General features: G+C 34.9%; 1 protein-coding gene across 1 annotated transcript in view; it reads left to right on the plus strand.

Moving 5' to 3' along the window:
* LOC117605817 (glucose dehydrogenase [FAD, quinone]) overlaps positions 1–27449 on the plus strand; it is a 67731-nt gene that overhangs the window by 28244 nt on the left and 12038 nt on the right. Inside the window, exons 2-6 of the mRNA XM_034327548.2 lie at positions 135–304; positions 17271–17514; positions 18039–18297; positions 21658–21918; positions 25597–25827. Coding sequence (XP_034183439.2) covers positions 135–304; positions 17271–17514; positions 18039–18297; positions 21658–21918; positions 25597–25827 — 1165 coding nt within the window. The remainder of the gene's footprint in view (positions 1–134; positions 305–17270; positions 17515–18038; positions 18298–21657; positions 21919–25596; positions 25828–27449) is intronic.

Here is a 27449-nt window from a genome sequence, read left to right on the forward strand (position 1 = left end):
AATTTTACTCTGTTTTATTTTTGCCAATCAACGACAGTTTGATTAAACTTTAACAATTTAACTTTCCTATTGTATTATATTTTGAAAGTACCATAAAGTTTTAACTTGCTGAGTTTTTTTTATTAATGCTCCAGATGAGCTGCAATTGCCCATTAACCCCGTCGACTGGTCCAACTTTAGCATCAACATGTGGTGGTTCATCTTTTATGCTCTTCATGGGTCTTCTAGAAGTGTTTCTTCGTAGCCAATGCGACCTCGAGGACCCGTGCAACAGACCTCTACCACCTGCCAGTGTTAACTCCAGGTAAGATTAATAAATACATAATTTATTTCTCTTTAAATTAGCTTCAAGTCGAGGAAATTGCAATTTGGTTTAAATAGTAAAAACAGAAATCAATAACATTCATTTTTTTCTTTATGGATAATTTCGATGGGATTTTGAAATTTTATACTGTGCTTTAAATACATATTATTTTTTACATTATACACTACTTTCACTGTATGACTAGGACGAATTAAGATGTCTATACTTGCCGTCACCAGAGTTCATAACTAAACCGCGCAGATTGGAAGATGGTGGAGGAACTTAGCGAGCCTCGAAACTCCCACTCCGCTAATCGAGTTTAATATACCGGGTGAAACAATAGTACGGTTGAATAGGAAGAATACAGAATGATACACATAAGTAAAAAATCGTTATACTCGTTATACGCTCCAAATGATGCTGTTTGGCGTGGGTGCAGCGCTGTGCGCAAGCGTAGGGGAGTGGGAGTATAGCCAATCAGAGCGACGATGCACACGAAAGAACGAAAAACTATTCTTTTCGCAGTTATGGACTCTGGTGACGGCAAGTATAGAAGCCGGGACTATCGAATCTTCGAGGGCCCGCTGGGTTGACAATCTTGGCTCAAAAATTGAGATTTATACTAAATAAAATTTAATAATATTTATATCGCACCTCTGTGTGTTGGTGTGTTGGTGTTTACGTTTTTGAACGAGTGGAACAAGAGCCGTTCAGTGACTATCCTTCTTCTAACAGTCAGTGGACTTTGTCACTTTTGAAACTGAAATTATGGCACCTGCGAAGAAATACACGCAAGGGATGTTCTAGTTCAGTCACCAATCCAGTCTTTTGCTCATCATGCGGAATATCATCACACCGGGGAACATTATGTTTACTTGGGCTATTCGCATCCATGGCAACCAGGCAAACTTCTGGATTGCAACGAATTGACAACCACTGCTACCCCAACAGTGTCTCCAATAGACGATGGCAACGATTCTCTTCTTGATAAAATCAGTGCAATTTTAGACCCCAAATTGGACAAGCCTGAAAACGAGCTAAAGGTTCTTCAATCAAGTTTTGAAATTTTAAATTGCACTTTGGGAAATATTAACACCAAAGTAAACGATCTAAAAGTAACCATGAGCAACTTAGAAAAAAATATCATTAAAGAAATAATGGAAAGGAACAGAAGATCACATAATCTCATTATTTTCAACGTTCCTGAGAAGAATTCCACCTCTGATACATCGACCTGTAAAGCCATTTTTCGTAAGATTCAACCGGAAACATGCAACAATGACCTACACATTAAGCGGATTGGCAGAAATTTTTCTGGTGACAAACCCAGACCGATTTGTGTCACTTTTAAATCTTCGAAGATACCTCCATCTATCTTGAAGAACAAATCAAAATATCAGGGGCTGGCCAGGATCACGCAAGATCAAACGGTGAAACAGCGTGCGTTCTTGAATAATTTAAGAACAGAATTGAACGATGCTTCTAAGACAATCCGTTACATTCGTGGTGTTCCTAGAATTGTCTTCGTTACTCGTAATCCAAAAAACGCCGACTCAGCCCATTAATATATTATCAAAATGTAAGAAGACTTCGTACCAGATACACATACAGGATCTGCAACGAGAAATAGCATGTTATACACCAGCATATGATTTGATTATTCTTGTGGAAACATGGCTTCACTCTGGTATATCAACCTCAGAACTTGGCCTTTCTAACTATAATGTTCTTCGCTATGATAGATCTAGTTTCACTAGCAACCACTCACGGGGTGGTGGTGTCTTAATAGCCGTAAAAAGCTCTTTTCGTAGCTCATGTATCCACGTAAAGAATTCTCATATTGTACACATATTTGTTAGAATTTTTCTCTAATTAACATTTACCATTTTTTTTATCTTCCACCTGCCTCAACTCCTTCCCTCTATCTTGACTTCATTAACAGTGTCACTGAAATCATTGATCAATAACCTGCCGATCGTGTTTATATACTAGGTGACTTCAACTTGCCTCACGTTACGTGGAACGATCAATATCGTTCGATCAATATTGATCCTGGCGCTATTCAAAGTGTAGCGATATCCCTTGAATATTTAATCGATAACCTTTGTGGCTTACAATTAGCCCAAAAAAATCAAATTTATAATCATTGTGGGTCCTCCCTTGACTGGTGCTTTACCAGTGACAACCTAGCTGAAATTATCTTATCAGACAGCCCTTTACTTCATTGCGACCTATATCACCCTGCCTTGTTCATTAAGTTGTACACGGAGTCACCATCCTTTTCATCATCTGTTAATTACGTAACTTATAGATATAACTTCAATCGAGGCAACTACACTGGAATACTATCATTTATACTACGCAATAGATCTTTACATACCCAAAACTCATGTTAGGTATTCTACATTTCCCAAATGGTTTTCCCCACAACCTGTTAGGCTTATTCGCCAGAAGAAACGTGCTCACCGAGTTTATAAACAAACCAATTTGTACGAGGATTACCTTCTTTTCTCCAAACTTCGTGTGGAGTGCGAAGCTTTATCTGAAAATTGTCATAGGTCATATATACGCAACACTGAAAGATTAATGTACACCTGCAATAATACTAAGCCTTTTTGGAGTTATGTAAACAGTCAACGCAGGACCTTCAGCCTTCCCACCGACATGTATTTTAACAATGTTAGGGCAAACAACGCCCAATCGATTGCGAAGCTCTTCGCATCGTACTTCAGATCAATCTGTATTTCTCATTGTCAGACTCACGTTTCGTCTGATTTCAATTATGACCAGTGCACTCATATTTCTACTTTAAATATTAATATAAGTGATATTTTTATCCGACTTCGAAAAGGAGGAGGATACTCAATTCGATGTGTGTTTTTTTTTTTTATGTATGTTCACCGATTACGCCGAGACAGATGGACCAATCGGAACGAAACCTTTTGCATCTGGTAGAGTACGTCTCCCGATTGGTCCCGTTAAAAAAACATTTTATATTTTTTCACTCCGAACGCTTTTTACTGCAAAAAAACGTACTATTTCATGTACGCGCGGCGTACGTTCGCCGATTACTCCGAGACGGATGGACCAATCGGAATGAAGCTTTTTGCGTCTTGTAGAGTATTTCTCCCACTTTGTCTTGTCAAAAAGACATTTTGCATTGTTTCATTGCTAACGATTTTTTTGCAATGAACGTAATGCTTGATTTACATTTTTCACCGATTACCGCGAGACGTATATTTCCCGATTGGTCCAGCAAAACAATTTTTGTATTTTCTCATTCCTATCTCAATACTTCATTCTCAATACTTCATTTATATCTTCCGACGTTTATGCTGCAGGGAATGTACCGATTGCGATGGAACTTTTCACATTTAGTAGGAGATATATCCGCAATGATCTTACTTGCCAAAATTTATGGAATTTGTTAATAACTACCCTTATAGCAAAAAATCTATTCCTTCATGTTACTCTGCCAGGAATGTATCGTTCGCGATAAAACCTTTCATATTTAGTAGGATACACAGGGCATCACGTAACTACCTCGACAGCCGAAGCGGGATGATTACTAAGGTGATTCTAAACAACTTTTTCCTTTGCCAAAATGTTGGTTAAGGCTTGGTTCTCGAATTAATAACAAAAAAAAACACCGACCAATCCGAGCGCGTATAGTGCGCAGTCCCAGGGACTGCAGTGTCGAGTACGAAAACCGGGCCTGACGTAGGTCGCGAATGAACGGCATGGCACCCCGTTGGCATAGCACAATAAAAAAGCTGAACTGGTAGAACATTTTTAGTCGTTGTTTAGAATGAATACGGAACCTAATCTCTTGTCGCCTGTCATAATGTAAAAAAGGAAATTCTAAGGATTCTAAGCAACAAATGAAAACATTTGAAGTGGAGTAATTAATAAACGTTTGAATTGGAGGCTACGTTAATGATGAAAGATTTGAAAACAATTTAAATTAAACTTACCCATTCGTTTCTAAATTAACTTGCAACGCTGAAAGCAAATAATTCCCGCTAAGTCACTGTGTCGATTCTGAACATTCGAAGAGGAAACACCTCGTCTATTACTCATATCTAAGTGCAATAAATAAGGGCCGTTCACTGGCCCGATCATGAAAAGGGCTGTTCTACCGAACGTGTTTCCTCGTTTCCCAGTGACAATTATCTGCTTTCAGCGTAGCAGGTTAATTCAGGAACGAATGCGAAAGTTTCATTTAAACTGTTTTCAAATTTTTCATCATTAACGTAGCCTCCAATTCAAGCGTTTATTAATTACTCCATTTCAATCATTTTTATTTATTGTTTAGAATGCTTGGACTTTCCTTTTTTACATTATGACAGGCGACAAGAGATTAGGTTCCGTATTCATTTTAAACGACTAAAAATATTCTACCAGTTCAGTTTTTTTATTGTGCTATGCCAACGGGGTGCCGAGCTGTTCGTTCGCGACCTACGTCAGGCCCGGTTTTCGTAGCCGACATTGCAGTCCCTGAGCCCGCGCGCTGTACGCACTCGAATTGGTCGGTGGTTTTTGTTGATAATTCGAAAACGAACCAACATTTTGGCAAAGGAAAAAGTTATTTAGAATCACCTCAGCAATCATCCTTCTTCGGCTGTCGAGGTAGTCGCGTGACACCCTGTATATCCGCGATGATCTCACTCGTAAAAATTTATGAAATCTGTTGTTTATTAACAACTTAAATTCGGGAAACTTTATGGTTATTAGCTAAGCAACAGAAACCTAAAATCACCTTACACTATCCTACAAATACTATTGGTTCCACTAAAAAGTGTGAAATAAAATAATTTTTAACAAAAAACAAATCCGACTTCGAAATGCACTAAAAAGTGTCAAATAATTTCTATTTTATTCATTTATATCAATATTCCATAGCTATTAATAATATACAGCGTGTTACCTGTAACGTTACTCACGATTTTTTACCCACTTGCAGCCATCTGGCCAAAAAGGTTTAGAACAAGAGTTGTAGGGTATGAAGTGCACAATAAATATCAGTAAAAAAATGTCGAAAACAGTTTATTTTGGTGGCTAAATCAAGGTCACCTTGGGTTTTACGAATAGGAACACATTTTTTTTTTCTACCATATTGTAGAGGACATCGAGACGAATTCAAACCACATATTACATGATATTTTTACTAACATATTACTTGATTTACAAAAGTGGAAATGTGAAGTATTTAGCAGAAGGCGGAATGCATTTCGAACATGTAATTAAATAAAGTGCGTTTTTCTTATGTTCTAGTCGCGTGTTTACATTACGCGTGTTTACAGTAATCTCTTCGGGGTGAAATAATGTTTACACTGTCAGAGTCAAATACGATGTAATATGTGTATCAAATATCATGTAATATGTGTTTTGAATTCGTCTCGATGTCCTCTACAATATGGTAGAAAAAAAAATATGTGTTCCTATTCGTAAAGCCCAAGGTGACCTTGATTTAGCCACCAAAATAAACTGTTTTTGACATTTTTTTACTGATATTTATTGTGCACTTCATACCCTGCAACTCTTGTTCTAAACTTTTTTTTGCCAAATGGCTGCAAGTGGGTAAAAAATCGTGAGTAACGTTACAGGTAACACCCTGTATACTTAATCGTTAATTAGGATACCAAATACATTTCAAAGTTTTCGGAGGCGGCGCAAAATTAAAAATACCCGAACAAACGATGCTGCCAATAACGATTTGATTGCGGTATGGCAAACTTGGTAATTAATAAGTTGTACGTTATAGGTCCGGCTGAAAACATTTGTAATTTTAACGATTGTATCAGAAATTGGCAGCACTCCTGATGTACATGCACTATACTGCAATTCACGAGAGACCATACTTAACTCGCGCAGCTCACTAGGTCTAGGGATATTTTTAATAACGTTTGTGACTCCCCCCTACAGCTTGCTTCTTATTATACTTTGCGATCATATAAATGGTGGGCAGAAATATATGACGTACGATAACTGCTAACCGGTGATGATATTATAAAGTTTCACGATACAATGAAATTACTATTATTTTTCGAAAAAAAAATGATGTGAACGCAAAGTAAGAAGCAAGCTGTAAAGGGGAATCACACACGCTATTAAAAATCTCCCTAGACCTAGTGAACTGCGCGAGTTAGTGCGGTCACTCGTGAACTGCAGTAGAAGGTGATCCTCTCGCTAGGGGACACAAAGGAATACTGGTGACAATGGACCCCTTGACCGCACCATAAAGAGGTTCGTATTGTCACGTACCATCGGGGACCTACCCAGGCTGAGACGACTCTGTGTGTCTTCATGGTGCGGTCAAGGGATTCATTGTCGCCAGTTCCTTTGTGTCCCCTAGCGAGAGGATCACCCTGTATAGTTAATTCGCAATGTGTATGTTGATTCCCGTTGAATATTGTTTACTTGAAATTATCAAAAGGGTCATTTATCATAGGTTGCCGACGCCCGAGTTAGGATTTTCCTAGTAGAGGAAAAGTTTTTAATTTTGCGCCGCCTCCGAAAACTTTGAAATGTATTTGGTATCCTAGTTAACGATTAAGTATATATTATTAATAGCTATGGAATATTGGTATAAATGAAATAGAAATTATTTTACACTTTTTAGTGCATTTCGAAGTCGGATTTGTTTTTTGTTAAAAATTATTTTATGTATTTCAAGAAATAGACTTCTATATATCTTGAGTAGTCGTCCGTAAACGTCAAAAAATATCTTGATTTCCCAAGAGATTCGACTCTCATTGGGCCACACACGTCAGAGTAAATGATCTCTAATAGTTTGGATGACCGATTAGATTCTTTAGGAAATGGTATATTGGTCAGCTTACTTCTCAAGCATACATCACAATTCAGATTATGGCTTTTTTCCTTCAAATTCGGTATTATACCTCGTTTTTCCAATTCTAACATGTCTCTTGGATTCAAATGTCCTAATTTTCGGTGCCAGATTTCGATATCGCTCTGTTGTTCTCGGATTTGGTGTACCTCTTCTTTATTATCACTAACTATATAATATAAGTCACCAATTCTCTGTGGTTTCAGTACAACGGTTTAATATCAATGCTTTATCTCTTTGAAATAATACTTCTAAATTTTTACTTGTTATCTTTCCCACGGATAGCAAATTCATACTCAACTGTGGTGCGCATAAAACATCATTGACTTTAGCATTATTGACATGTTTATTCCTTATCTTTATTTGAGCCATTCCTCTACCTGTTACGCTTACTGAATCACCATTTGCTAATTTTAAATTTTCTGACCTGCAACTTGTCATATCTGTTAACTTATCTGGGTTGTTGCACAATTTACTTGTGCTCCCACTATCCAGGCAACACCATGAATCTTTTCCGCAACCTATACTATTTACTGTAGTCAACATTGCTATATCATTATTGTGTCTATTCTTCATAGATCTATCCTTAAATCTACATTCGAATGATTTATGACCTATCTTATTACATTTGTAGCATTTTGGCTTATTTTGGCCATTATGATAAGAGTTGGTTTGATGATTTCGGTAGGAATATCTTGGCTTACCTTGGTACCCTGACTGATGACCTTTTGGTAGTACCTTATTAGAAACTGCATTCGCATTGGGGATATCGCAAGTTGAAGGATTTTCTTTGCGTGCATCACCTGCTTCAATTATTTTAATTCTTAGGGTATTTGGTGCTGGGAGTTCATCGCAAGATTCAATTGCGCACCTGAAATTCTCGTAATTTTTTGGTAAACTATACAGCAACATTATGGCCAGTAAATCATTGTTAATGGGAATTTCCATGTCCTCTAGTTTATCAACTACATCAAAAAATTATCGTAAGTGTAACCTTACGTCGCTATCTTCGTCCATTTTTGTCGTAATTAATTGTTTTAGCAGCATGGCTTTTTTTGTCGGTCCCTACGATTGATAGGTTTCCTTAACTTTATTCCATGTTTGGCATGATGTTTTACAATTCTTTACTAATTTCACATGCAATTGTGCGATAGCCAATTCTATTTCTGCCCTACCGTCTTCATCTTTCTCTATCCATGCGTCGAGAATCGCGTGATTTTCGGCAGTTCTTTCCGGTTTGGGTAACGAGCTATCTACATATTTCCATAACCTTTTTTTTCTTAGGATTGCTTTCATATGAATAGCCCATGATTCATAATTATCTCTCGATAACAATTCAATTTTATATTCACCGGAAGACATTTTTATAATTTTCGCAACGTGCACGTGGAAATCTTAACCTTAAAAAAAAAATTAAACTTACTTCGTTTCATTGGAAGTTTTTCGTTACTCTGGGCCCATAACCTGTTAGGGTTTGGGTAAGAGCATTATCAACACAGTTATATTATGCAGTTTTACTTCTTCTGCGCTCAGTTTTACACGCGCATAACTTCTGAACCGATGGATTCCGCGCCCTAAAACTAGGATTTTTAGATTCTGCTCGTTAAATACTTCAAGAAGATAAAAAAAAAGGCCATAATTTTTGAGTCCCTGAAGAAAAGTTCAGCCATATTGTGTTTTTGTGTAATCACGAGTGCGTTCATTTTTCCGTCTTACCGCCAATCTTTCCAAACCGAACCGGTCTCCTCGACGAAAATTGTGGTCATTTCAATCTCGATTTCGAACAGAAATGCACTAAAAAGTGTAAAATAATTTCTATTTCATTTATACCAGTATTCCACAGCTATTAATAAAATCTACTTAATCGTTAAATAAGATACTAAATACATATATTTCAACCTTTTCGAAGGAGACGCAAAATTAAAAATACCCGAATATACGCTCCTGCCAATAACGATTTGATTGCGGTATGGCAAACTTGATAAATAATATGTCGTAAGAAACGGTACGTTATAGGTACGGCTGGAAACATTTATAATTATAACGATTGTATTAGAAATTGACAGCACTTTTAATATACATGTAGTTAATTCGCACTGTTAACTTCAAATTATCAAATGGGTCATTCAGTAATCGGCGTGTCATCGATTGCCAATCCCTGAACTAGGATCTTCCGAATAGAAGAAAAATTTTTAATTTTATGCCTCCTCCGAAAAGGTTGAAATGTATTTAGTATCCTATTTAACGATTAAGTAGATTTTATTAATAGCTGTGGAATACTGGTATAAATGAAATAGAAATTATTTTACACTTTTTAGTGTATTTCGAAGTCGAATTTTTTTATTTGTTAAAAATTATTTTATTTCACACTTTTTAGTGGAACGAGCAGTATTTGTAAGATGCCATAAGGTGGTTTACCGTTCTTATTGGATAATTACAATAACAATAGTTATTAACAATAATGAATTCCATACATTTTTGGAAGCGAGCTCATCGCGGAAATATCTCCTATTAGATTGAAAAGCTTTCATCGCGATCGATACATTCCTTGCATAGTAACACCAGCGAATAGGTTTCTTGCTATAACAATAATTATTAACAATAACAAATTCCACAAATTTTTGCAATTGAGATCATCGTGGAATGATCTACGAGATGTAAAAAGTTTAATCGCGATCGGTGCATTCCTTGCAGAGTAGCGCTAAAGAATAGGAGTTTGCAATAACAACAGTTATTATATATGTACAGTTAGGTTTCGATTAGTGCGAGTAATAAATCCCAGAAATTGTTCGCATTATTTGAATTCGTACTGTTCGAATACTTGAAATATAGGAATTTTGTTAGTTAAAGAAAATATACGATCAAAATTTTGAAATATACCTTTCATACGTATATTAATAAATTATAATAGCATAAACATATATCTCCGTATATGTGATGATAAACCCGCAGTATTTTATCCAAGTCTGTATTAACTTGCATGCTTCAATCCATGTCTGGATCGAAAAAAAGTCTCGGATGCTTCGCAGTAACTAAATTTTTGTTCGCATTAAAAGCGACCAAGTATCATTTTAAAATTCGCACTAAATCAAATATCGCACTATGTGAACTAGCATTAATCAAGACTTACCTGTGTACTGGTTTTTGTTCGACGCGATATGTGTATAGAAACAGTAGAGACAGGCGACTGCATGCAGGCCTATACACCGCCAGAGTAGGCAGTAGAATGCACGTAGACATACGTAGAATTCAATGTAGTAGTAACAATAGTTTTTCACGAATATCTTGGAAACTAAACCTTTCAGTTGATTATGCATAATAAAAAAGTTCTTTTATGAAAAAAAAAAAAAAAAAATATGCTGATCGAATTGAGTATCCTCCTCCTTTTCGAAGTCGGATAAAAACAACAGTATGATCTTTCAGAATCCCCCGTCAAATCATATTAAAGTTTCCTTTCCAACGTCCAGTCGTTACAGAATTACATACCCTTCTCGCAGTATAATGGAGAATTCAACTTATGAGTAGATGTCTGACTTATTTTCAAGTATTTCGGGAAGCTTTTTATAGGTTCATTCCGAAGGATCCTCAGTATACAAAATAAAATATAAGGTATCCAGTCAATTCACCGAATTCATCGAAAGACATTTCGCCGAACACAAATCATCGAATGCTGATTCACCGAAAGATATGATCGAAGGCCAGTTCATCGAAGGGACAATTCACCGATTAAAACAATTCGCCGAAAACAGTTCCCCGAATTGACAGTTCATCGAAAATTGATAATACGCTTATGGTACTCCTTATCACAATATATAAATTGTATTTGGTCATGACCTAAATATAACCTCACCAAAATTGGGATAACCGAACTTAGCTCTTTTGGTGTGTATGTACTCCTAAAGCCGGGTATCCACTTGTTTCAAGCGCCCGTATCGTATCACCGTTCCGAACCCTTTTGAAGAGGCAGGCGTTGCCGGTTTACCGACAATTTATCGAATGAACAATTCATTGAACGGACATTTCACCGTATACCTGTTCACCAAATGCCACTTCACCGAACGCAGATTTTACCGAATAAGACAATTCATCGAATGTTTTTGATCTTATTTTATATTTTTGAGTCTACTTGCCTTTTTTGTTTTGATTTTATTTTGTTTAATGACATCTTTTTACATTTACAATTTGATCCTAACCTTTTCTTTTTCGTGGGGGAATCTTCTACAAGACACCCCATCTTCTAAAATCCCCACGGTGGCCTGCACTACCCACACTCTAACCCTAACCCTAACCTAAGTGTGAAATTAAACTCTAAATACATATTTTTAACTGCAAGGTACCATAAGCGTATTATCAATTATTAATTTTCGATGAATTGTCAATACGGGGAATTGTTTTCGGTATATTATCCCAATCGATGATTTGTCCCTTCGATGAATCATATCTTTCGGTGAATCAGCATTCGGTGATTTATGTTCGGTGAATTGTCTTTCGATGAACGGCATTCGGTGAACTGGATGCATACCGGCGTTACCTCGTTGCATGCCGCAGCGTGCTACGGCTCGGACAATATTTCTTAGTTTCTTGAAAGAAACGATTTGGCAATAGGACTGGGCCACTATTTTTATCTTTTATTTAGAATGTTTAAAATTTCCTTTTTTACATAATAACAGGCGATAAAAGATTAGATTCCGTATTCCTTTTTAACAACAACAAAAAATGTTTAACTACTTCAATTTTTTTATTGTACTATGCTAACGAGGCGCCAAGCCGTTTGTTCGCGACCTACGTCAAGCCCCGCTGTCGTAGCCGACACTGCCGTCCCTGAGCCCGCGCGCTATACGCGCTCGGATTGGTCAGTGTTTTTGCTTAATAATTCAAAAAGGAAGCTTCAAACCACTTTATCGCAAAGGAAAAAGTTGTTCAGAATCACCCCACCTACCACCACCTGAGAGGGTGAAAATGCGTTACGGGACACCCTGTATATATTCTCTACGTATACGGCTAAGTCATTTTTACCCACCAACGCTATCCCTAACCGTTACAGGTACATATATACATATAATGTCGAATTAATTTTGGTCATTGCAATTTCGGTCGCCTGAAGGATATTTTATATTTTATTTTGCATTCCGCGGATCCTTCGGAGCCCAGGCTTGTTATAAGCAAAGCAAAAACAAATAAGGGGAAATTAATCTTGGTCATTGTAATTTCGGTGACCTGAGGAACGTTCAATTGAAATCTGGGTGAACTTGTAGATAAGGTCCTCTCCCTCCAATTCTGATGATTTTTAAATATGTTGTAAAATTCGTCATTTTAAGCAATTTTTTCCCTCTAAGTTATATGTCGGACTCGAGTAGTTTGCGAGAGATTCGCAAAATACTATGAGTACTACATATAGCATTGAATTTCGCCTGCACGTATATGTCCGCGGCTGAGTGTGCATCGCCAAGCCACCCTCGCTTCTCTAGTGTTTCTATCAACAGCACCACATGGCCCGACTACCATTCATATAACTGGTGAGTTTAAAACTAAATTTAACTAATTTCAATAATTTTGACACTGGACTTGTGCGGACATTGGAATATTAATATAGTCTAACCTAACCTAATCTGGACATGTAAGTAACGAAAAACATTATATACCACATCGATTAAAGCTAATGTTGGCGGTATTTTATTTTTCTGTTACTTAATTTAATATGATTAATATTAATAGCTCGCCGGCCACGGAAGTCAAATGTTATAATTTGATTTTTCAGCTCACCCGTTGTATGATTAAGAGCCGGACCACATGCTGTTGCTTACAGAAACGGTAGGCAAGAGAGCAGGTGCACACATGGTCACGAGCGTATACATATAGACAGAATTCGCTGTAGTAGTAACAATATTCTTTCGCGAATATCTCGCAAACCAATCGAGTCCGACATATAGCTTAGAGGAAAAAAGTTGCTTAAAATGACAAATTTTACAACATATTTCAAAATCATCAAAATCGCAGGGGGAGGGCCTCATCGACAAGCTCACCGAAATCTGTAGTAAATAAATACAATAGCAGTAGACATTAAAAAAAAATTGATTATGTTTATGCAGTGGTAAGAATTTTTTCACTGCAAAATATGTATTTCAACTTTAATTTCATACTTACATACTAAGGATAAAAGAAATAAGTTAATTTATGAAGAAGTAATAAAAGAAAAGAAAAATAAAAAGTTAGAAACGAATTGTAGATGTAAAAAAGACGATATTAAACAAACTAGAATCAGAATAAAAAAAGGCAAGTAGACTCAAATACATAAAATAAGATCAAAAACATTCGATGAATTGTCTCATTCGGTGAAATGTGCGTTCGGTGAAGTGGCATTTGGTGAAATGTGCGTTCGGTGAAGTGGCATTTGGTGAATCGGTATACGGTGAAATGTCCATTCGATGAATTGTCTTCGGTAAATTGTCATTGGTATTCGGTAAACGGTCCGTAAACCAAAGTATAAAACATCCCTCAGGCTACCGAAGTTGCAAAGACCAAAGTTAATTCGACATTACATGTATATACCGGTACCTCTTAAGAGTACACACCGGAAGAGCTAACTTCGGTTATCCCAATTTCGGTGAGGTTATATTTAGGTCATGACCAGATACAATTTATATAATGTGATAAGCGTATTATCAATTTTCGATGAACTGTCAATTCGAAGAATTGTTTTCGGTCATTTGTTAGTGGCCATGGGTAAAAGATTATCACAGTGCATTCGCTCGAAGCTCAATCGAATCGGCAAATTCTCTGCTTTAAAATGATCTTAAAACCATGATGCTACGACTATCCTATGCCGAGATACAGCGAGTTAAAGATAAAATGGTAATTGTGCGGTTTTGAAGCATGTCGCTAAAAAGACCTGGTACATCAAAATGTTCATCAAAATGAAAAAGCAAGAGACGCAACTTAAAAAGAAAAATCTGCTTTCTAGGAGCAGTTAAAGTCAAAAGGACGACTTTTACTTCAAAATTAAATAACTCAACCAAAAAAAATCATACAATAACCAAAAAATACTGATTTTACATAGGAAGGTAGTCGCTTTCGACTGGTACAAATGCAACTTGCTAAAAAAATTTTGTTAGTGCCATGCAACATTACAAAGTTGAACAAAAATTTTAAAAATTTTCGAAGTGCTACTTATATCACTATAACTTTTATAAAATTCAACATAGCTAAAATCTTAAAAGAGGATCTGAAAATAGAGATTTCACAGCTTCAAATGATCTTTCCGCGATATCGATTCGACCATTTTTCTCAAAGTTATAACCATCTGAATTTCGTCCTATTTTTCGAGTTCATAGAGGTGATCCCTTAATTGTTTTGCGGAGTGTAGTGATAAATAAAATGTTAATAAAATAAGTAACTAAACTTTTAGCATTAGAGTACTATATAAATTTTTAACAAGGCATCAAATTCCTTAAACCTCTTTCTTTGAAAAAAATTCTAAACATTCCTCGTTTAAAACCCATCTCAATTTCCCATCTGATCTTCAATTCTTCCGCACATGCTCGATAAATTCTTCCTGTTCCCTATTCGTGCGCATAATCTTCTGAAAACGTCGCCGAAGCAACGAAACGTGTCGGAAATACCGGAAGAATCTCAGCGAACCAATAAACTTCCTTGAGCAACGACCCGTTCGCCTTCTAGAACGACATCGTCGCTAAACATGGTCTTAATTGTCGCGGACACGGTTCACATAACAACGTCGTCGTAAAAAAGTGTTCCGTTGCTTCTCTTGGAAAGCGAGCATCCATGCATGCCTTATCCGTGAAATTGTTGCGTGTGTGTATCCACGCGTAATAGCCCATGTTCCATTGTTCCAATAATTCTCTGCCGTTGCATCACATCTGGCTGGTGCATCTGCACTTACACTTATGCCGGATGCAGTCTGAAGCAACCGCATCGGCTATTAAACCTTTTGTTACGATGCACTTTGACTGTAAAAATCATTCACCTCATGTACAATTCATTAATTTAATTATTCGTCACTTAACACGGTAATTAGCATGGAGATCATCGGGGACTGGCACAGAAAGTTAACCATACTTGAATAAGTAAAAGATAATAATGTACGGGTACTCGAAAATTCGGGTCGGGATCTGGCTAGAAACTTTTTTCGTGTTTGAGTAGGACTCTAAAAATTTGTTCGAGTACTTGTAATTTCAGGGCCCTGAGCAACTCAGGATTCAAACTCTTTTCGGAACCTGAGCTCAACTTGAAACCCGAAACTCAAATATCTCCGATTATACACGATAACATATAAAAACACTTTCAGGACATTCGAGTCCTGAGATGATGGGTACCCAAACTGTATGTGCCGGACAACCTTTCCGAATCCCGAGCCAAGCTGAGTCGAATCGAATCGGTCCTGAATCCGGTCATTACCTAACCTAAACTCGGGGTTCGAGTACCCGAATTTTCGGGTACCCGCATACCCCCTAGTAAAAGGAAAATATTACTTTAAATAGAATTATTATTATAGTAACAATATAAGGTAGTTAATTGAAAAGTTAAAATTTGAAACCTTAAAGTATTCCTTTTTTTATTATTAATTATTCGAATATATAAAATTTAAGACATCAATCACCAATGACTTCCATCGCGGCCAATTTGTTAATTTCAAGGAATTCAAGTCGATAAATTGAAGTAAAAAAGATCGAAACACAATGATATTCATCTTTATGGGACAGCTATTAAAAGTTTCATCAGTTCCGCCGTGTTAAATAGTTGACGAAACTTGCGATAAAAGACACTCGCCGTTCAGGCTCATATTTCAGCACATAAAAGTAAGTTGTCGTCCCTCAACGAGGCAAGTGTACATTTCACAGAGTGCACACAGTTGTATGCACCTCGTGGCATTCAAAATACCATTACCACTTGGTGTGAGCTTCCCCAACGAACTCCTGAGAAATCCACCTTTCGCTTGCCTTTACCTAGGACTTCTCTAACCCAGTTTCTAATTCGCAACATGCTTGTATTAAATAGTTGCATATCTAATGAATGGTTTCGAAATATGCACACTGTTACACTATTTAAGATTTTTTTGTCCTTATTATCCAGTATTTTTGAACTTGATAGTGTACAATATACATATGGAGGTGTTTAAAGTGAAAATAGAAGCAAGAAACACATGTTTGTTTATTTTGACACTTAGATCGTTTATCACTTGAATGCTATAAACTTTAAATTGATTTATTTGTATACTATATTTTCTGTACACTGTTTAATATCCTCCTCAGAACCCTCCATATGAAAAATAAAAACAATTACATCAACATATTATAAAATATAAAGTTAAACATAAATGCAATCACAAAGAATTTTGTAATTAAATCCTAAAATGAAAATTATTAATTCTACTGTCATTATTAACTGTATAAGTTTTTGTTAAAATGTACTTTTTCTTCATCTAAAAATGGACAAAGTGTTATTAAATCCTATCTTTTCTTTATTAGTCAGGGAAACTAGAAGTTTCTTTCTATTGCAGAGAAGTTGACATTTACAGTCTTTGTCACTTCAATTCCTCTGTTTTAAAAGGAATTATCAATTCTCAATTTTGCTGTACATTTCTATTGGCATAATTTGGACCTTCTTGGGGGAGGGGGGGGGGGGGGGGGGGGGGGGGGGGAAGATCCTTTGGACATTTTGTAATTTTAGAATTTTATACAATAGTAAAGATCCATATTTTCGAGGGGAGAAGCCAGACCCACCTTGACCCCTATCTAGTTATGCCAATGCACATTTTTTTTATCTTATTTATTTTATCTTATTTATTAATAAATTCTTTCCGTGATTTTTCATCTATAAAAATTGAAATTAACTTTCCAAGTGCCAAGTTAAAATCACAGAAAATTCCTTCGAGTGATAATGAATCTAATATATTGTTTTTGTAATATTTATCTTTTTCTGTTAAACAAGCTGTTAGCTGTTAATGAACAAAATTATTTGTAATTAGTTAAGTGAGATTGTTCTTACTATAAAATAGATGACATATTTTTATAAAAATTTTCTGGCACCCAAAATTAAAATGGAAGTGAATACAACACGTAAAGTGTTAAAATTATTGTTCTTTGCATTTATGTTTAGGTACGACTTCGTGGTAATAGGAGGAGGGAGTGCAGGAGCGACAGCAGCAGCAAGGTTATCAGAAGAATCAAGGTTTTCAGTGTTACTATTAGAAGCTGGCTTAGATGAACCTACTGGAACTCAAATACCCTCGTTTTTTTTTAATTTCATTGGAACTGACATTGACTGGCAGTATAATACTGAAAGTGAAGAAGGAGCGTGTTTGAATAAAGATGATAGAAAATGCTACTGGCCCAGGGGAAAGGTATATATTTTGTGTGTTTTGTTATTTATGGATACATTGACTGATTTCAATTTCACATTTAAATTAACAGTAATAAATGATTAAAAAAGAGGTAGAAAAAAATGTCATCAGACAAAACAAAACCAACATAAGACCTACCATCATAAATTCTGATTCAAATTTTAAGAAATTTTTTAAATTTATGTCTCTGAAAAAAGAATTGAAAATACTAGCAGTTAATTATCTACATCTACACACTCGTGTGTTCTATTATAATAAGCAATTACAATATTTTATAAAATATTCAGAATACATAAAATGTAAAAACCATGTGGAGCAAAGGAAATTAACCCTTGAACAGCGGACCATGGAGACTCCCAATTTTAATTTAATTTTTTATTTCACATTAATTTCCTTTGATAAATTTTACGTTGTCTTGAAAATTATTCTTCCAACATATAAAACTCTTCCATTTAAAAACTTATATGCTATTTACTTGTTATATGTAATAATGTAATAAAATTTTGTATATAAATATTATTCAGGTGCTGGGTGGAACGAGCGTTATGAATGGAATGATGTACATGAGAGGCTCACGAAAGGATTACGACGACTGGGCCAGGCTTGGTAATATAGGATGGTCTTATCAAGATGTCCTTCCATATTTCATCAGAAGCGAAGACAATCTTCAAGCAAACACTATGGATTATGGTTATCATGGTGTTGGTGGACCGCTTACAGTCACTCAGTTCCCTTATCATCCACCTTTAAGTTACGCTATCCTCGAAGCTGGAAAAGAACTCGGTATGTACATTTTATTTCCTTCTTCGTATATATATTACGTACATTTATTCAATTATTCGATTTGAAAAAGATTAAATACGGGAGCACTATAGGACCTAATTTTATTCATTTTACATTCAATGCGCAAGTGCTAGTAGACCCTAGACCTATATATGTACTTACATGGGACCTGTATTATACAGAGTGGTCCGAAATTCATGATACTAACGACGTCAGGATAATTCTATTGCTTAAAATCAAGAATATTGCTGAAGCAAGAATATCAAATTGCTCGAAAATCAAGAATAACAAAATTACGTGAAAGCCTCGTTTTCGAGAAAATTGCATTTGAAAATCAATTTAAGTATGCGTCTGACTGAACTCATAACCCATGTTACGGATTTCACTATAGAACGCTGTAGTGACTGTTTTTACACATTATACGTAATAAATAAAGATAATAGGGTAACCACTGTATTGTTCGTTGAGCTTAATTTACATTTTTTAAGCAAAATATTGTTGAAAATGTTAACCATTTTCTCGTATGCAAAGTTATACTCTTCGAACTAAATTTTGTTTTCAAATAGTCGTTTTAAATGTTCAAGACTTACAATGTCTTCAGAATAAACTACTGTTTTCGCGTTTTCTCAGAAATCAAAATAAAAAAACAATGAAAAATAATCCGTAACATCGGTTACACTGTCCAACAAATTTTAACTTTTTTTTCACGTTCCGATGCCCAGCAGAATAGAAAGCTACATACTATACACCGTTATCCATCTTTAATACATTATAAATGTTTAAGTATGTTTAAGCAATCATTGAATTTTTTAGGATATTTTTAAATTTATCTGAAAAAGTAGACGTCCAGCGTAAAATCGAATTATACCACGCGATAGAGCAGAGTTTTATCTTGAAACAACCTCGCAAAAAGTTAAAATAGCGACAGTGGTGCTCTGCGTGAGGAGGGTTGCTCGACGTCTTGCCTGTATATACTACCGCGATTCAGTTGCTTTAAGCGCGCAATTGTAGCTTACTTTAATGTGAAATTTATTATTATTATTATTATTATTATTATTATTTATTGCTGTGCTACTGGTATATTTGTTATTTATCAATAACTTTGCAATATAAATAGGAAAGGCAGGATCACAAACTGCGACTGTGAGAACATTTTAATTTAGTTCGGTGAACACAAGATGTTCATGTTAAGAATAAATTATATATAAGTACCATTAAATGATTTTTTTTAATAAGCTGTAATTTTTTTACACAAAATATCAGACAAACATTTTAAAAATATATATAAAATAGTTCATAACTAACAGAGATACTAATAGTATAGCAACAAATAATACTAATAATAATAATAATAAATTTCTCATTGAAGTAAGCTGGCATAATTGCGCGCATAATTACCGCGCCGAGTAACTGTCCTGATGCAAAACACCAGTGCCAGTAGTCGGTATTTACGTACTTCGTTTACCCGAAGCTTTCTGCTACTTTGCTTATAAAAAAAAAATCAACGTTGCAACTTTCTCCGAGTGTTTTTTCAAGACGAAAGTCTGCTTTGTCGCGTGGTATAATTCGATTTTACACTGGACGTCTACCTTTTCAGATAAATAGAAAAGTATGCTAAAAAATTGAGGGCCAAATCGGGGTTCCTCCGCGTTCAATGATTGTTTAAACGTACTTAAAGATTTATAATGTATTAAAGATAGATATTGTTGTATTCAAGAAAGTCTACAAAATCTTATAGTGTAAACAAAATTTTAGTATCTGTTATGGTTACGTCAGAAAATTTGTTTAAATCTGAAAAATATGTTTCTTTTTCGAAATCAAATTTCTCAAAAACTGTACGTATAGGAGGAAACCGGTTTGCAGGTTTGCAACCGGTTTGATTCATAATCAGCGTACAAAACACTATAAAAATCGCCTAGTGGAAATCAGTATATCAATTCACTGTTGGACAGTGTTATTAATTAGGTACACGTGTACCTAAACTGATTTTGAAATGCGCCTTTCTCGAAAACGAAGCTTCCCATGTAATTGCGTTATTCTTGATTTTTGTCGTATTTAAAGCCATAAAATCAGCCTGACTCCATTTGTACTACGATTCTGGGACCACCCTGTATATGGGACCCTCTCGAGGGAATCGAGGGGGGCGGGCGTCCCCCAGGACATCGCAAGTTACCCTGGGGAAGCCTACCATACTTAATACTGTACCTAAGGAATTAAATACACTGTATTTATTATTTTTAAGTTTATTGAATTTCACTGCTTGTCAAAAAGTAATTCCTCCGAGAAATGTTTATGGAAACGGTAATGTATAAAAAGGGGTAACAACGCGACGATCTACTTAAGTGTCCTGAAACTTGTTATTACATAATCACGAAGAACTTGTTTCTTCTGTATTTCGTTGTTATTACATACTTGTGCGAGTCTAATGACCCGTTTCGACGACGTCCATCGAGCAATGTGTTACGCGATCGTTGCTTACGGCTACTATAATACTTACCTAATTGCGACATTATTTTCACCGGTAGCTTTCCGTCGTTGCTGAATTATTCGATAATTACTAGTTGTAATTTGATCCTGGATGAACAGGTACAATCTTGTTACGATTTGCTTTTCTAGCAAAATCTATGTACATATTCTGAATTCCAATACAGAAAAAAGAATTTGAATGATTGATAACAAAAGGTAAATTATTGTTGCTGTCATTGAAAACTGAAACTAACGAGGTCATTATCTCTTTACGTAACTCGAAATCAAACTTGTTTTCATTTAACCTTTTTAACGAAGCTTGAAATTTAAAATAAAATTTAAGAATAATATTGTTATGTTCCATTATGTAAAATATGAAATTTTATAATTACCCATCGAATTAGATGCATAAAACAAAATTATTTTTCTGTAGAACTATTTATTGAAATTCTTTTCTTTAAAATTAGCTAGGTATTTGCAGCTGAAATTATAATTACAATTACGTTTACGTAAAATGTTATTTAAATCATCGAGGAATTATATTCCAGGCTTTCCCATTAGTGTAACTAACAATAAATAGGGGCCAGGATGGGCCTGGGCACCCTAAAAATGTGGACCATTAGTATTCTTTTAAAAAGTTCCAAAATTCTAAAATTTAAAAATATCAAAATTTCGCAATTTCAAAATTCTAGATCGTAAAAATTAATATATTTCAAAATTCCAAATTTAAATTTTCTAAAGGATTTAACCTATCCCAGGAAAAGGTCCACGTTACGCCAATGGGCTCTCCTTATTAGAAATGTCCAAATAATAAGAGATAATTCTCCTAATTTGCTAAATAATTAAATTCTACGAACTTACATTAATAAGAATCGTTACATTGATTGTTTATAGGATATGGTGCCGCGGACCTCAATGGAAGGACTCACGCAGGATTCGCCATAGCCCAAACAACTTCGAGGAATGGTTCAAGACTTTCAACAGCTCGAGCATTTCTACGCCCTGCCAGGAATCGTCGAAATTTACATGTAATGCTGAATTCAACAGCCACCAGAATCCTTTTCGATAATAATAAAAGGGCAGTGGGTGTGGAATTCGTTCATGATGGAAAGGTTCATCGTGTTTCTGTGGCTAAGGAAGTGGTCGTGAGCGGAGGTAATTATTTTGATATCAATTTTTATTTGTTCAATGACCATATATTATACTTCATATCAACGACTCCAAAAAAAACCTCTTAGCCCTTGAACAGCGGAGCCTGGATCAATCGTGACCCAAACTTACAAAACGTATACAGGGTGTCCCGTAACTCCCGATACTTCCGGAAATGGGCGGTTGCTGGAGTGACCCCGAACAACTTTTTCTTTTACCGAAATGTTGGTTGAAGATTCATTTTTGGATTATTATCGAAAAATACTGTCCAATTAGGGCGCGCGTAAAGCGCGAGCTGAATCGCGAGAGTGTTGGTTATTAATTACATTCGAACGGTGATTATGAACAAGCACGGCGACAGCACATTGGCACAATCTGTGGCTTCGTTTTTGAGATATAAGCAATTAAAAATTGTAATATCAATTTCCGAAACGCGTGTTTCGCTTTCGAACAGCTGAGAAGCTAAACAAATTCTAGATCAGTGGCCGGACAAAGAGAAACGTGAAAAGACAAGAATGCACATCTGTCTAGTAATTTAAACCTATAAATGGCTCGTCGTCCTCAAAACTTGGCAGATGTGCATCCTTGTCTTTTCGCGTGTCTCTGGTCGGACGCTGATCCCGGACACTAGAGAATGGGCTACCTGCTCAGCTGTCAGCTGTTCGAAAGCGAAATACGCGCTTCGGAAGTTGATATTCCAGTGTTCGACCTTATAAAAAATACAGTTTTATAGAAGAAAATTCTTTTCACAGTTTTTCCCAAAAGCGCTCTGTACATCGATGAGTACATTTATCCTGAGTATGAATATTATACATTTCTCTCATAACTGTATCCGAGAAACGTGAATTACTTTTCCGTGTTTCACTTTTACTTGGCTAGAGGTGCTCCTGTTACTCTTGTTGATCCTTGATGTATTGATTTTCATACTGATATGGCTTAAGTAGTATTCTGCAGTACTTTTATGTTATAAAATTATTTCAATTTTTCGTTGTTTCGAAATCTACCTTTTGATTTGCAACAGATAAAGGAAAACAGTTATTTACATTACAGTGAGTAACAACTGCCTTCATTTCTTAATACAAAAAATGGTAACCATCAATCAACTGTCGCTTAGTAATCGAAAAAGGAAATTCAAAAGAAACACTATTTCAATAAAGAAAAAAGATTATTACTTAACATGTTACCAACTCTGAGATCCTAATTAGTTTCATCCATATCCTCAATCTCTATAATCATAATATGGGTATCCAATTCACTGTCTGACTTTTATACAAACTGACTAAAACCACAAAATCATCCTGCTAAGAAATTAACGTTTGACAACAAATTCTGTTTTATGAATTTTACAACATTCAAAAAGTATGTTGAATATATTTAAAAGTTCGATAATATACATCAAAATTATCAATATTACGATCACAGTTTTTCAATATTTTCAAATTATGTAATAGTGTAATTAGAAATTTTTCCTTTCAGTAATAAATAAATATTCACCTGGAAGTAATGATTCATTCAAATAATTGTACATCAATTCTTGCGCGAATAATTGGAATTGCGTGTCCTTCGGAGGACAGGAAGTAAAAGATTGTAGTAGTAGAAGAAATGTTTATTGTGACGATGATAACTCCATAAAAGGACATTATAAATAATTATAATAGAAGGAATAGCAGCTGTCACAAATCAACATTAATCATATTTAGATTTTCCTTTCCAGGATAAATCTCCACAATTTCTTTTTTTTTTTCTTTTAAGCATTTGAAACCTCATTGGAGGATTATTTATACTAGACAAACATCCATAATATACAATTATGCAAACATGATGAAACGTAATACCTAAATTTAAGTTTGAATCTAGATTCCAATTGTTATTTTCAATTTTGAGTTTACAATTTTTTAAGAAGCTATAACAATTTCATTTTGATTTGCTATTAGTAACAAATTTATTTTGCTTAACAGTAAGTTCTTTGTATTTTGGTTAACGAACATAGTAATTAAGGAAGTTTTTTCAATGGGTTCAATATCGGTGATGTAAAATAAAATTCTTTAAACATCCATGAAGTGAAATTCTTGAATTTTAAAAAGAAAATAATTTTTTTCCATTAATTTTTGTTAAAATAAAAATTATAGTTTATAACTATTAATTTTGAACTCAAATCAAAATAATTATTTATACAATAAAAAATAACAAAAATAATAAAAAGGAATGAATTACCCAAATAAAAGATTTTAAATGATTTCCAAATTTTATTTATTTTTCATACAATTAATCACCCATAAAATATTGTAACTAAGACTGCAGGATTCGAATTCAAAATGAACATTTTTTTTTATTTATTAACTCTATTAACAAGAAAACGTACAAAAATACAAAATACAGTGTTACAAAATTATACATACTTACGTACTTACTTATAAAACGTAGACCTAATATTATATTAATGCTCTGTAGTTCGCAATCTTCTAGGTACATAATGATAAAATTAGAGTTTTTAGTACCTGGTCAAATTTCACCCTAGATCTGTTTTGAATGAATTTTTCAAATTTTTTAATACTTTTTTTTATTGTTTAATTTAGCCTAAATATGTTCAATCGGTTTCAAATTTAATAACTGTAAATAGACCAACAGAAAAAACTAAATACAGGGTATTTCCTGCACCTGGCCCAACTTGTTTTTAAAATGATAGAAGATAAAAAACAATTTCAGTAGGAAAAATTAAATGGGGTCGAATGGAGCATCACCTGATGCGTGTGTCGCTTCCTGAAGTGAAGTTGTTCCAAAAATTCCAAGATCATCCTGAATTTTTTAAATGGAACTAAATACATACTTTTCTATACGTTAATCGAAAGGTGCTCGGCATTAATGAGGCGCTCGGGTCAAGAATTTGTTATTTTAAAAGATATCTTAGGCAAAGACCGTTAGGCTCCCCCGTCTCTCTTGAACTAATCAATTTGTGACCAAAGTGCCTGAAACCTTTTTTGTAGACGATTAAAAACTGCTTCACTTGACGTATAATAAAGTATAACATTACATATTAACATTTTAATTTTTACGAAATTTTATTGGAATTTTATACTTTGTTATATATCAATTGAAGCGTTTTCTAATCCTCTTCAATGAGTATTAAGACACTTTGGTAAAAAATTGGTTAATTAAAGAGATATCTTAGAGAGAGACAGGGAGAGTTTAGTGGTTTCTCCCCAAGATAACTTTTGAAGTAATCAATTTTTGGCTCAAATACGTTAATACTTTTTAATATTACGTAGTTAATGCATCAAATGGCATTTAAAAATGTACAATTCTATTCAAAAACATGAGGATGACCTTGAAATCTTTGACATACCTCCACTTCCGAATCCGACACGCACATCGAATGATGCTCCATTAATTAATTAAGAGATTTAAGAGAAATAACAAGAGCCAACGGTATGAAACACCCTGTATAATAAAAACATTATACAACATTTCCTAAAGTAAAATTACTAATTGGCTAAATTTTTTACAATACTATAGTGGCACTTTAAATACTAAAAAAGCACATCACGTATCATTTTATTTTAAGAAAAGTAGCTGATCCTATTCTTTTATCGACCTAAAGATTTCACAATAAGAATATTCTCTGTTTCTCCATTCAGATGGCAGCTTCATTTATATAATTGTAATGTATCTTTATTGTTCCATCAGGCGCCGTAAATTCGCCGCAGATACTTCTGAATAGCGGTATAGGTCCGCGAGAAGAATTGAATGCCGTCGGTGTTCCGGTTATACATGATCTGCCTGGTGTCGGTAAAAATCTTCACAATCACGTCGCCTACACGTTGGCCTTCACAATTAACGATACTGACACGACTCCCCTCAATTGGGCCACCGCTATGGAGTACCTTCTCTTCCGAGATGGTCTGATGTCTGGCACAGGTAAGGAAATAACAAATCATATTTTAGAAAATGTACTTAAGTTTATTATATTATCAACAAAAATAATTTATTGAAGGAAAGTATTTATCCCTAAGAAACAGTTCAAAAACCTTTTAGATTTATTTTACTAATTTTTTATGATTTATTATGTTTGAATTTCGTGTAATTTGGACTAATTTCACCATCCCCAAAATTTTGCTGTCCCATGCAAATGCACGTGTTGGACCGTCGGTTTAACCAGTTCTACCCTTGGTTGATAAACATTGGCTCAAAAATTGAAATTTATTTTATATAAAATTAGATATCATTTAATTGTGAAAAAAAGGGTAACAGTAAACAAAGTTTCATTAAATATTTTTCGACATAGTAAATGAAAGGCTTATAACAAAGTCCCTTGGGATCTAAGGCAGTACCGTCGCTTACAGTACCGTGTTATAAAGTGTACATGATTACAAGCAGCACCGAATTAAGGTGAAGGTTTAGGGAGTTTCATTCATTATAAGTTTTATTATTATGTTAGTATAAGTTTCATTTATTATGTCAAATAGTATTAAATGAAATTTTTGTATGGTTGCTTTATTTCTTTAGAATCAAATGCTATTTAATTTTATTTAGAATAAATTTTAATTTTTGAGCCAAGTCTATCAACTAAAGGACCCCTCAATGGTTGGATAGCCCTGAGCCCCAAAAATTTTAATTTTGTCCTGATCACAAGTTGCCAAAATATTCATTTATGTAAATATTATATACACAAAGAATTATGAAAAAAGAACACCCCCGCGATGAAAGTTGAACGAACTGTGTTACTATATAGAATTTTACAGGAAAAAGTTTATTAAGAATTAATTTACAATTGTACCAAGTTTCGCACAAAATTGTCACAGCATGTCCTTCACCCTTCACTGGTTCTTATTAGAAATAGTTTATTTTACTTACTAATTGATCATTGCGTAGTCAATCGACACTCGCGTTTACATTCGTTCGCATTTCAATATTCAGAGTTGCAATTGATAAGCAATTACACATGGTGTTAGAAGAGTATGAAGTTAAATTATCACCTTACCATTGACGTAACTATACTCCGTTCAACGAGACGAGTCACCAAGTCAAAACACACAACTCACGTGATCGGCTCTACGACTGCGGTCATTGGCTGCCACATGTTACAACTCAGGGCCAAATTATGATGGTCCCTTGCCGAGGGCTCTTGCATGCAAGGTCAGGCTTATCTTTCGATGTGATGTGGGGATTCGGAACCCGTAAGTCGGCCCTGTCCTGTTCACGTGCTTGGTGACTCGTCTCGTTGAACGGAGTATAGATGGGGGCGTGAGGGGGCTCGGCCGCCCTGAAAGTCTGGACTGCTCTCAAAAAATGTGAACCTTCACCATTCAAAAATCTTAAGATTCTAAAATTTCAGAATTATTTCCATAGATAATGTATAATACATAGATAATTATTTCCAGGTCTTAGTTTTAAACTACAAAGCGATAATAATAATTAATATTTAAAGTTATCACTGCCTAACACCTATAGTGTTTAAAAAAATGAAAAGCATATGATACTCACTAAGAACAATATACAGGGTGATCCTATACAATTGTCGGGCTTTCCATGTCCTATAA

Source organism: Osmia lignaria, chromosome 2 (assembly GCF_051020975.1).
Source record: "Osmia lignaria lignaria isolate PbOS001 chromosome 2, iyOsmLign1, whole genome shotgun sequence".
Lineage (NCBI taxonomy): Eukaryota > Metazoa > Arthropoda > Insecta > Hymenoptera > Megachilidae > Osmia > Osmia lignaria.